The sequence below is a fragment of the Anabrus simplex genome, chromosome 14, assembly GCF_040414725.1.
Source record: "Anabrus simplex isolate iqAnaSimp1 chromosome 14, ASM4041472v1, whole genome shotgun sequence".
NCBI lineage: Eukaryota > Metazoa > Arthropoda > Insecta > Orthoptera > Tettigoniidae > Anabrus > Anabrus simplex.
Window position 1 is genome coordinate 90,967,759 of NC_090278.1, and position 12,979 is coordinate 90,980,737.

A 12,979-nucleotide genomic window follows, 5' to 3' on the forward strand; every position below is an offset into this window, starting at 1 on the left:
TATCGTCCATTTATAATTCAATATGAAGTCATGGTAACTTACCTTGTGGCATTAGGAGATAGTTCTTGAGACTGGAGTAGTTCAGCAAGTGAACGGACCCAAATTACTGATGTATTTCTCAAGCCTTAGAGGTTATACAAGAGACGTTACACTTAAAACATTGATTTTTAGTTAAATTTTTATCGGAATGGAAAGATAGTATTGAATGTAAATGTATAAATTTTACGTTCGATTATTCTTCGCTTGATTAAGAACAACAATCCTTTAATGGCACTCGTTATCAAGTTTTTAGGAGACAATTTCTGCTTACGTTTTCTGGCCCTTTTCTACGCTGAATTGCGTATTTTTCCGATGTTTTCATAACATAATCACAGCAATTTCTTCTGCCCCCAACATCATGCTACTTATTCAAGAATCTCTCTTATCTACAGCATATTTCTTTTACTGGGTGTTCTGTTATGATCCTCTTTCACAGATCGAAGGACGTCGCATCTATCCTATGATGTCATACGGCAGACTTATATATCAAAGAATAGACGTGCAAGCATATTAATTGCGGTATTTTTAGTTAATCCTGAAGATGGACACTTCATTCATTTTTCATGAAAGGTGTCCTTTTCCTATCATTCTAAATAAATTGAGTTGGAAAGGCTTAATTCTTTTTCTTTCTTTGTAATTGAAGTGGTTGACAGCGCATCCATTAGACCTCGGGGTTTTGGGTAATAACAGGTTAGAATGCAAACTAACTTGGTTAGGAGGAAGTGCCGTGCAACCCGTTCTTCCATATTGTAGCAAGAAGCAGTTCTGTTCCCCTAATGTCTATGCAAACCTCATAGCACAACCGTTGCAAGGGTGGAGTATACGTGTTACACGATTAAGTAAGTTTACATTCTGACCTATTAACACCTAAAAATGCGGACTTATCTCATTACGCACACAGAGAAGAAGCTGACCAGTCACCGCTCCGGTGACATAAACGTCAATCAAGGACAAGATGTGAAGAGGAGGATATGACTTAGTGTCGACAGAAACACGGCTTCTTGTTTATGACGAAGATGCCATCGGATACAAAACACTCCCATTCCCTATATGGTGCGCCACCTGAATATAATAAGTTATTCTTTCATTTTTATTTAAAAATTAAACAGATCTTTCATTTATTCATTTTTTGTTATCATTCTAAAAAATTTGAAAACAATCACTTATGAAAAATGATACAAAGTAAAGAGATACTCAAGTTCTGTGTGCACTACGTATTGAACACGTCTGTCAGCACACAAGAATATAACAACGGTATCGTCGGGCCGAGCATCCAACAACAAGTATTATTATCTCCTAATAAGAATAATAGTAATAATAATATTAATGATAATAATAATAATAATGAATTTTTCGTCATCGTCGTCGTGTTGGTAGCGGCGTGAGGGTGGTGGGGGGGAGGGGCGCACGCGGAGTACTCGGTCCTGCCGACGTTTGAGGAAGAAGAGGGGGTGGCTGGGGGTGCCGGGGGCTCGCACTGTTCGGGGGACCACCGCTTATCGTCGTCTTCTTCTGCTGCTCCTTCTTGACCACAGTGCGACGACACGCAGAGCGAGGGTGGATCCCCGTCCCCGCAGTGGGAGTAACAGCAGTCTGCGTCATCTCCGTAAGACGATCTGGACAACTGCTCGCCCGTCTCGGGGATGTTGGGATCTGCAACACAATATACTCTGCATTAAAAACTGCAAAATAGGCAGAGAAAAAGGTAGTACAAATCTTCAAAACATGTGCTATCTCTCATCGATGAATATTTCGCTCCAGCTTATTTTGAAATTTATGATTAGAATTCGGGTGTTTAGACATTTATACTGACAACAGTTCTGCTGTGATATTTAATTATTTATATTTATTACATACAATAAAAATATATGTAACAGGAAGCAAGAGAATATTAAGGGAACCTGTAAGTGTGAAACGATCAAAAATGTTTCTTCCGATGTTTAGTCACATGTGTCAGAAACTAAAAGAGCTACTTCCTTAAATGTTCTTTTGATATATTTAGAATGCATTCATTATTATTTGGTTAGAATATGAAGCTTCTATGTTTAATATTTTGTGTCACAAAGAACATTATAAAAATGATATGTTTTAAAAATATTATTAAAAATTCCTTTAACTGTTGTACCTTTTTCTGGGAAAATACTCAAACCAAACCCAAGAAACTTTGGATGCATAATATTTAAAGAATTCTTGAGATGTTGAAGTAAAATTATTGACCTATTGTTTTCAGGAGTTCAGAAATCATTATTTTGTATGTCCTAGTTGAAAACTGAAATTTTCAGTACCCTTCAAGCTGGCCCCCATGAACTAATAAAGATATCTGATTTAATTTACTTCCACAAGCAGATCTTAAGGAAATATTGGAGATTTATTTGAGCTCAAAAACGAAAGTTGAAATTTTTTGAGCCTTAAAATGAGAATCAAATGGAAAGCACGAAATATCTATAAGGTAAGTGAATCACTCACTGCATGGTTGCGTAGTTGATACCGTCCTCTTTGTACACTGTAATGCGTAATATCTGTCGGAAAATAGTTCACACCATCCACAAATAAATTTTGGAGACGGTTCGTGAAAGTTTCTGTGGTGAAATCTATGCGTTGCAAAACGTGTTACAACGTGTCTGTGTCCACTCAACAGAAGTCAGACTAAATGAGTTCTTCCTCTCTTTCATCTCTCGCAAATATTGCTTCGCTTTGTGCTGTGAGATTTGCATTAGGGGTCCGGCCTATTAGAACCCCTGGAAGTTATGCTATTCTCGCTACATTGCGGAAGAGCAGGTTAGGCGGCACTTCTTAGTGGCCAAATTATCTGATAGGGATAAAAGTCCGTTCATAGCGCAATTTGGAACGCCTGGAATGTATCCATGCCGGCTTAATGGGGCGGGGGGCAGTCAAGTTGCTATTCCAGGACAAGGGCACTTGTGTTTGTAAATAGAATAGAAGGAAGTTCGTTTTGCAGAGCGACACCATCAGTGCAACGGGGAAACTCGGATAATCTAATAAAGTAAACTTAATTTCATTGGACTGTTACGAAAGAAGGTAAAAGGAAACATGAATTCATAAATTAATAACTTCGAATTCACTATCAAGCTGATGATGCTTTTGTTTGTTTGTTTGAAGGGGTCTAACATCTAGATCATGAGCTTTCCTGACTCACTGCATGGAGCTCATTCCATCACACTTCTCCATTCACACACTGATTATGGATTAATAATGGATAAATAGTGTGTCTGTCAAATGGGATGTAGGTGTTTTTATTTCGAGGAGCTACTTGGAATCATCCTCCAAGTGGCCCCTATCTAACCCCGTCAACCACTGCGTTAGAAATCACTTGTTCTAGACCAAACTATTTCTAATTTGTGGCAAACAGTTTGACACAAAGTACAATACAGATACAACTGTGATAACAGACGGTTACACTGTAGCCCTTTGATGAAAATTACACCCATACAAACTACGCAAATAAAATATCTTGCAGAACAGAGAGAAGTAGTATTTTGAACACGAGGAGAGAACTGTGATAGTCTACATATTTTCCCACTAATCGTTAAAGGGTTAGGGGATTGGAGATGCTTGCAGGGTTTGACTCGCTGTCCAATTCGGAGTCCATTCAAGACTTAGGGAGCCTCATCCCTTGTATTTTTGATGTCATATAACTTAGCATTGCACATGTGTTGAGTCACTGCCTTCGTTATTTGGCATTGTTCGTATTCAAAACAAAGGAGCATAGCAATAAAGACTCGCCAGATGCCAGGCTGTGGGTAAAACATAGATACTCTTTACCATAAGTCATGTAACTCCTTGGCCCGTTGTCAGCCAGCTGCGGTCAAGTCTGGAGCCAAACACTAGTTGAATGCTCTTACTATTCGCCCACTTCGAACTCGAATATCTTCAGCACTGTGCCGCCGCCTGTTGGCCAAGATTGTTAAGGCATCAAATCTGTATTCTTTGACACCGCGGTTAGCCGGTTCGAGTCTCGTAGGTGGAAGGAGGTTTCGCCGCCAAAAGTTGGCCGGTAGGGTAGGAGAGGTGGTGCTCTATAATTTTTTGATCACCAAGAGCGTGGATTCAGTTTACTGTCACGCGTAAACAGAAAAATCAAGGAAGATAGTATCTAAAAAAATAGCTGTTTGTTTCTTAATCCGTTCGTCCAGGGTTGTTTTTCCCTCGGACTCAGCGAATGATCCCACCTCTACCGCCTCAGGGGCAGTGTCCTCGAGCGTGAGACTTTGAGTTGCGGGGAGGTAACTGGGAAGGAGGGCCAATACCTCCCTAAGGGGACCTCACCTGCTATGCTAAACAGGGGACTTGTGGGGGGAGGGGATGGGAAGATCGAAACGAATAGACAAGGAAGAGGGAAGGAGGCGGTCATGGTCTTAAGTTAGGTACCATCCCGACATTTTCCTGGAGAAGAAGTGGGAAACTACGGAAAATCACTTTTAGGATGTATGAGGTGGTAATCGAACTCCCCTCCACTCAGTTGACTTCCCGAGGCTGAATGGACCTCGTTCCAGTCCTAGTACGTTTAAAAAAAATTGTGACAGAGCCGGAAATCGAAGTACGGGGATGGCAGCTAATCAGACTAACCACTACACCACAGAGGCGGACTAGAATTCTGCTAAGAGCTAAATTCCTAGAGATTTCCCCACCACCTACTACACACACATCAAGCTATACTAAAGTCAGCATTATCATTTCTGATGAAATAACTATACTACAATAATTTTAAACTTCGTTTAGACGTATCGTTATCATAATCGGTTAACCGAAACAACAGAGATGTAGTTAAAGCAGATGAAGGAAGCCATTCCACATCACAACCGCGACGCTGCAACGGGAGTACACGGGAAGGTTCTCACTAAATTGTTAAATTTCTTTTAGGGAGAATCAAATGTTCATAAATCTGCCCCTCAGTGAAATGTGTGACGAGTTGTTCCCTAGCATCCGTGCAGGTTGCGATGTGAATTATTTGCGGATGGCCATGCAATACAGATCCATGACCTGTGCAGGCTGTCAGGATAATGTTCCTATGTAACATCGCGTTTAGGCAGAAATTTTCGGATGGCCACCAGCTTTACGAAATTTATATGTCAAAACGGAAGACATTTAAGTAGAATTATAGATGAAAGTAAAATTAGTCCTTGAAGATCTCCTCACTTTGATGGTTTCTATTCAACATCACTTCATCTACATTGTGATGGTGTTACGATTATGAGGCAGAGTTTTTGACGGCTCTGCTGATATCTTCGTTATTTAAAGGGCAAGGTTTCGAATTCCTTTCTTTCCTCTTCTTCCGCTGAAATCCATAATAATCACGAAACTACCTTCTGTGTGAGGTATGTACTCTCATCTGAGACATACGTAGCCTATTAGATCTAGCCCTTTATTAAGACCATTACGCCCTTTTTAGTGTTTTATCTCCTCTTGTAGGCCAGTCAGTATAATGACACCTTCCGGGCTTGACATTTCCAACGTTTGTTGAAAGATCAGTGTGAGGTCATGAAAGGGCAGGTCAGTGCCATGGGCGCTCCGTTACCTTGACAACACAGGTGTCTGCCTTCCTCGTCCATCTCGCAGTTAGGTGTTCTATGAGCTTTTTTGAAAAAAAAGTTTACATGCAGTAAAATTCAAATCTTCATAGTTCGGAAACTATAAGGGGAGTGGCAATATCCTAGCTGGGCATTAATTTCAAAGATCAAATAAAGAAGAAGGAATACCGATTTATATTATATCATATGAAAATTATCCTTTCCAAGATTAAACTGATGTCAGATTGGGGATACAAAGTTGGAACAGGTAGATTTAGGATGTGTTCGTTTTTTCAAAGTCTCTTTACGTCTCACCGACACAGATAGGTCTTATGGCGACGATGAAACAGGAAAGGGGCTGGAGTGGGGAGGAAGCGGCCGTGGCCTTAAGATACAGCCCCAGCATTTGCCTGATGTGAAATTGGAAATCCACGGAAAGTCTTCTTCAGAGCTGCCGCCAATGGGGTTCCACCGCACGATCTCCTGAATGCTGGATACTGGCCGCACTTAAGCGACTGCACCTACCGATCTCGGTAATGTGTGTTCTCCCAGGACGGTAATATAGTAAGTGAGATTGAATCAAGGTGCAGTAAAGCTAATGCAGTGAGCTCGCAGTTGCGGTCAACAGTATTCTGTAAGAAGGAAGTCAGCTCCCAGACGAAACTATCTCTACACCGCTCTGTTTTCAGACGAACTTCGCTTTACGGGAGTGAAAGCTGGGTGGCCTCAGGATATCTTATTCATAAGTTACAAGTAACAGACATGAAAGTAGCGAGAATGATTGCTGGTAAAAACAGGTGGGAACAATGGCAGGAGTGTACTCGGAATGAGGAGATAAAGGAATGAACTTGATTGAGGAAGCTGTGCGCATAAAACGGCCTCGGCTGTGGGGTCATCCGAAGCGAATGGAGGCGCATAGTTTACCAAGGGTAATAATTGACTCTAATATGGAGGGTAAGACAAGTAGAGGGAGATCAAGACGACGATGTTTAGACTCAGTTTCGAATGATTTAAAGATAAGAGGTACGGTATAGAACTAACCGAAGCAACAGAGCTAGGTACAAACAGAACATTGTGGAGGTGTTTAGTAAATTCACAGAGGCTTGCAGACTGAACGCTGAAAGATATAGGAGTATATAACGAAGACTCATATGTGTTTGTATGTATGTGTGTTCTGTCCTCACCCCTAAGGCTGGTTGGATCCTCAACAGCTCCGCCATCAGCTGTCGTAGGTGGGCTAGGCATCCCTGAAGAGGCGTACTAGGTAAATGATGTGTGATGTAGTTTCCCGTTGCTTTCGTTTTCTAGCCAGAAGTTGCTATTACATTTAGGTCTGCCAAGCCCACTGAACTGCACGCACGAACCGACCCTATGAACAACATTTACACACCATTTATAGCGGGACTGGATGCATAAGGAATGGCATTACTAGCATCGCACATACCTCAGTCAGTTTCATATTATCAAAGCCAAGGATAGGACAGAGACAGATCAGTGAATGTAATAAAATTGCTCTAGCCTCTACCAGAAGACATAGTGCGCTGTAAGTACTAGGTCCTGCCAGGAATACTCGACTAACCTGGCTGTTTGGGGATGAATGGATGATGATGATGATAACTAGGTCCTCGGATTGTTAGGTATTAATAGGTTAGAATGCAATGCAAATTAATTTGATTCGTAGGAAGTGTCATACAACCCACTCTTCCATAATGTAACATAGATTGTAGGAGTTCTGTACCCCTAATGTCTATGCAAACCTCATAGCATAAGTATTATGTTACTCGCTCCATAATGTAGCAAGAGTAACATAGATTGTAGGAGTTTTGTACCCCCTAATGTCTATGCAAACCTCATAGCATAAGTATTATGTTACTCGCTCCATAATGTAGCAAGAGTAACATAGATTGTAGGAGTTCTGTACGCCTAATGTCTATGCAAACCTCATAGCATAAGTATTTTGTTACTCGCTCCATAATGTAGCAAGAGTAACATAGATTGTAGGAGTTCTGTACCCCTAATGTCTATGCAAACCTCATAGCATAAGTATTATGTTACTCGCTCCATAATGTAGCAAGAGTAACATAGATTGTAGGAGTTCTGTACCCCTAATGTCTATGCAAACCTCATAGCATAAGTATTATGTTACTCGCTCCATAATGTAGCAAGAGTAACATAGATTGTAGGAGTTCTGTACCCCCTAATGTCTATGCAAACCTCATAGCATAAGTATTATGTTACTCGCTCCATAATGTAGCAAGAGTAACATAGATTGTAGGAGTTCTGTACCCCTAATGTCTATGCAAACCTCATAGCATAAGTATTATGTTACTCGCTCCATAATGTAGCAAGAGTAACATAGATTGTAGGAGTTCTGTACCCCTAATGTCTATGCAAACCTCATAGCATAAGTATTATGTTACTCGCTCCATAATGTAGCAAGAGTAACATAGATTGTAGGAGTTCTGTACCCCCTAATGTCTATGCAAACCTTATAGCATAAGTATTATGTTACTCGCTCCATAATGTAGCAAGAGTAACATAGATTGTAGGAGTTCTGTACCCCTAATGTCTATGCAAACCTCATAGCATAAGTATTACGTTACTCGCTCCATAATGTAGCAAGAGTAACATAGATTGTAGGAGTTCTGTACCCCTAATGTCTATGCAAACCTCATAGCATAAGTATTATGTTACTCGCTCCATAATGTAGCAAGAGTAACATAGATTGTAGGAGTTCTGTACCCCTAATGTCTATGCAAACTTCATAGCATAAGTATTATGTTATTCGCTCCATAATGTAGCAAGAGTAACATAGATTGTAGGAGTTCTGTACCCCTAATGTCTATGCAAACCTCATAGCATAAGTATTATGTTACTCGCTCCATAATGTAGCAAGAGTAACATAGATTGTAGGAGTTCTGTACCCCTAATGTCTATGCAAACTTCATAGCATAAGTATTATGTTATTCGCTCCATAATGTAGCAAGAGTAACATAGATTGTAGGAGTTCTGTACCCCTAATGTCTATGCATAAGTATTATGTTATTCGCTCTATAATGTAGCAAGAGTAACATAGATTGTAGGAGTTCTGTACCCCTAATGTCTATGCATAAGTATTATGTTATTCGCTCCATAATGTAGCAAGAGTAACATAGATTGTAGGAGTTCTGTACCCCTAATGTCTATGCAAACCTCATATCATAAGTATTATGTTACTCGCGTTCTGACCTATCAGTAGCTACAAACCCGCACTCAGATGGTTTTGTTCAGCAATATAAGGCTACATACTTATTTTTATTATCGTGGTGCACCGAGTTTTGCTCAGATTTAAGTATATAGTAATATAAACGTGCACGAAGAAGTTCTTGAACCTCTAGCACACGGGGATACGACATGATATTGTAGAGAAATAACAAGGAAGGATTCATTATTGATCCCAGTGCCGTGCGATTCGAGCACCAAACAGGGCAGCCGGAGAGGGAGCACATCTCGAGAGAAGGAACATCTACGAGCCGACAATGCCTTTCTAAAAGCAGAAGTACTAGCTTGACAATATTAAATTTATCGGATTTATGGTTGGAGCGCATTGTACAATCCCTGACTTCTTCATTAAATTCTGAAAATAATTTCAGCTGCCTGTGAAAAGCGTTGACAGAACTGTCATTGCTACGATTCAAGGATCTGTGAACATGCTCCGATCTCATTTATACGTCTCCTTCTGTGGGAGTAGTACAATAACACACACGGTATCCGCAGTCTGTCGTAAGAGGCGACTAAAAGGGGAGCTCTCAACTTGGGAGCGTGGGTTACCTACCACAGGGCTCTGAAGTGAGTCCTGGCATTGCTTCCTCTTACTTGTGCAAGGCTTCACCCTTTCCGACCTCTCTTTGTCAACTCTTGTTCTTTTTCCCGACCCAACGGTATTACGTATGGAGACCTAGGTAGTCTTTCATTTTCACGCCCTTCGTAACCAATGTCTTTCTTTGGCCGATATCTTCATTTTTCGAAGTGTCAAATCTCCTCAATTTTCCTCTCTGATTAGAGTTAATAGAGGATGGTTTCTTAGTTGTATTTCCTCTTAAAATAATAATCACCACCAGCACGCTCATTTACACAGACATGCTGGGTTTTATTATAGCCTGGCTGAGTGGTTGACCTCCTGACCCCAGCTTGAGAGGATCGACCCTGGCTCAGTCCGCTGGTATTTGAAGCTGCTCAAATATGTCAGCCTCGTGTCGGTAGATCTTGCGGGACTAAACTCCGGCATCTCGGCGTCTCCGAAAACCTTAAAAGTAGTTAGTGGAACGTAAAGCTATTATTATTATTATTATTATTATTATTATTATTATTATTATTATTATTATTATTATTATTATTATTATTATTATTATTATTATTATTATTATTATTATTATTATATAAACGTACCAGTCTTCTGGTATGGGCTAGAACAGTGATCTGTCTGTCTTATCCTTGGCTTTGACAATAGGAAAGTGACTGAGGTATGAGCGATGCTAGTAATGCCATTCCTTATGCAGCCAGTCCCTGTTAAGAATGGTGTGAAAATGTCGCTCATAGGGTCGGTTGGTGTATGCATTTCAGTGGGCTTGGCAGACTGATATGTAATAGCAACTTCTGGCTCAGTGAGCAATGAAACGGGGAACTATCTCACTTCTTATTTCCCTAGTACGCCTCTTCACTGATTCCTAGGCAGTCTGCGACAGCTAATGGAGGAATAGTTGTGGATCTAACCAGCCTGAACGTACATACACACCATTCTTTGCCATTGCAAGTTGTTTCTATATATGTGATGTATTACTTTGTCAGTTTGTCAACTGGTGATGTTCATGACAGCGTCAAGAAATCATTATTTTTGAACGATAATCTTTGGCGTCTACTTAGTCTTTTAGACTTTTAATAGTTTTAGTGGTTTATTTCGATGCAATAGGAGATGCATTTAATATACAGTAATATAATTCCTGTACATTTGTCGTAGGTTTGTGTTTTCTTTGATCTATTGCGTCACGAGTGTTGTGTATTGTGTCTCTTTGTTCTGTTGTGTCAATGTGGTGGTGGTGGTGATTATTGTTTTAAGGGGAAGTACAACTGGGGAACTATCCTCTATATAACACTAATCAGGGAGAAAAATGGAAGGGATACGACAGCTCGGAAAATGAACGTATTGGCCAAACAAAGACACGGACCACCAAGGACGTGAAAATGAAAGACTCCCTAGGCCTCGGGTGCTCTAATAGCGTCGGGGTCGGAAAGGAACAAGAGTTGACCAACAGCGATCCTATAGGATATATGAAAGTGAGGAGCCTGGCACAAGTAAATGGAAGTAATGCCAGGACTCAGCTGAGGGCCCCGTGGTCGCCCACCTACGCTATAAGTCAAGAGCACCTGGGAATACCGTGAATGTTGTTCTACCGCCCCCACTCACAGGGAGATACCCACCTTAAGGGGAGATGCCAATGTAAATGCAGTTCTTCACAAAAACTAAAAAAAAAATCAGGAACTTTTAACTGTAGTGGTATGAAACTTGGTGAGATTAAACTCTACCTTTGCCCAATGTTGTTTCCTTATTTTGAGAATTTTTAGAAAAAACATTTGTATGTACGTTGACCCCATAGTTTCTTTTTTGAGAACACAAAGGAAGATATTATATATATAAACTTTATTGCGCACAAGTTGTGCAGTATTAGGATACATTAATCAATACAGAGGTCTATGATTGATTTCACACGATTTTTACACGACAGTACGTTATATCGGTCACAATGTTTACCACAGAGTTCACATGTGCACATCGAGTCCGGGTCGTGGTATGTCTTCGACCTACAGATTTTGTGATGGTAGCCATGGGCTGCTCCTGGTTTGTGGCTGTCCATGCTCTGTTCATCATGGCCTATGAAGAGTAGAACTCTGGCCATATCTCCTTCTTTTTCTTCTCCCTCTCTAACCGCAGTTTCTTCCAGTTCTCTGTACAGAGCAGATTGAATTTCCATCTCAGGTCCTCTATTAGAAATGTTTCTCTCGCGAGTTCGTACGCTAGTCTTGACTTGGTGTTCTTTGAAATTCCGAGGGCTGCTTTCAAGAATCTGGCTTTCACTTTTTCCATTCGTATTAGGTCTTTACAGCTTAACTTTTCCCATGTTATCTCTATTCCGTATGTTAGAATAGGAACGATTTCGGCTTCAAAAAGGGCTATAGCTGTATCCAGGGAAAGTTGTTGTTATGTCTCATACACAAGACAAATTCCATGTAAAGAATTTTCTCTTGGTTTTCCTGTACAGCAGTTATTTTTAAAATAGTTATTGCTAAATGATCTGACTTATGTGAAGTTAAAAATAGTGAAAACTGAAAATCTTTAAAAATATTGGTATTTGCTTACATGGAAATGAAGTCTCAGTAACTGTACCACATGGTTTACGAAAAAAGTGCACCTATACTTCAAAATTTGAAAATTTTCGAAAATTAAGATGAATGTTTAAGTGCTGCACTTGACATTTAGAAGTCGTCATGTGTATAACGAGGGTCATTAGCAACATATTGTATGGTCTTACGAAGAAGTTCTGTGTCATTTAGAATAAATCCAGTATTTATCGAAATATTATTTACATCCTCACTAAGAAGTTCACAAAATAATCACGTCACAGCTTTTGCTTAGTAACATTTGGGGCAGAACAATTATTCATATCTTTCGTTACTATAACCTCTACGGGAATATGTTCATGTCGTATGGATGGTATGTTATGTATTCTTGACCTCTTTATCTTCCAAAACGCTCTTGATGATCTACCCTACTCATTTGTTACGTACTTGATATAAATATTACGGCGAGCTTAATCTTTAAAGGAAGACTTTACATAGGAATATTTTCAAATATTATTTTAATAAAAGAAACCTCTATTAAAGCAAATTGATACAACATTCACGACTGTTTTCTATTTTTCTTTTCCGGAACACTATTTGTGTGAGGGCTTTGATGATACCAATCGCTAATCATATAAAATAACACAGAAATCAATATTCACTGTAAGAAATAATTTCACTGTAAATTCAGTAAAATATGTCAATTTCCAAACTAGGCAATTGAAACTTAGTAAACACAAGTCACTGCCTTGTATACGTGCTATCATGTGCTTGCACAATGACGAAGGGGAAAATATGTCATGCAAAAATCATGTGGAATACGATATAAGGAGACGTAGAAAGGGGCGTAGCTCTCTCCACGGCTACATCATATTTAATTACTATTAGTCACTTCCAAAACAAGATATCGCTACGAAATTTTGGAATTTTATTCTTTGGGCAATGGCACTTCAAATAAAAAAGTAAAACAAATAAAAATGCCATTGTCACGATTTTTCATTGACATTAGTTAATGTTTTGGAAGATTTTCTTTAATG

At 39.8% G+C, this 12,979-nt stretch overlaps 1 protein-coding gene across 1 annotated transcript in view; it reads right to left on the bottom strand.

The window, feature by feature from the left end:
• Positions 1 to 1,249: 1,249 nt before the first annotated feature.
• The window catches only part of Mid1, a 218,643-nt gene continuing 206,913 nt past the window's right edge, over positions 1,250 to 12,979 (bottom strand). The window contains exon 3 of the mRNA XM_067158351.2: positions 1,250 to 1,692. Coding sequence (XP_067014452.2) covers positions 1,250 to 1,692 — 443 coding nt within the window. The remainder of the gene's footprint in view (positions 1,693 to 12,979) is intronic.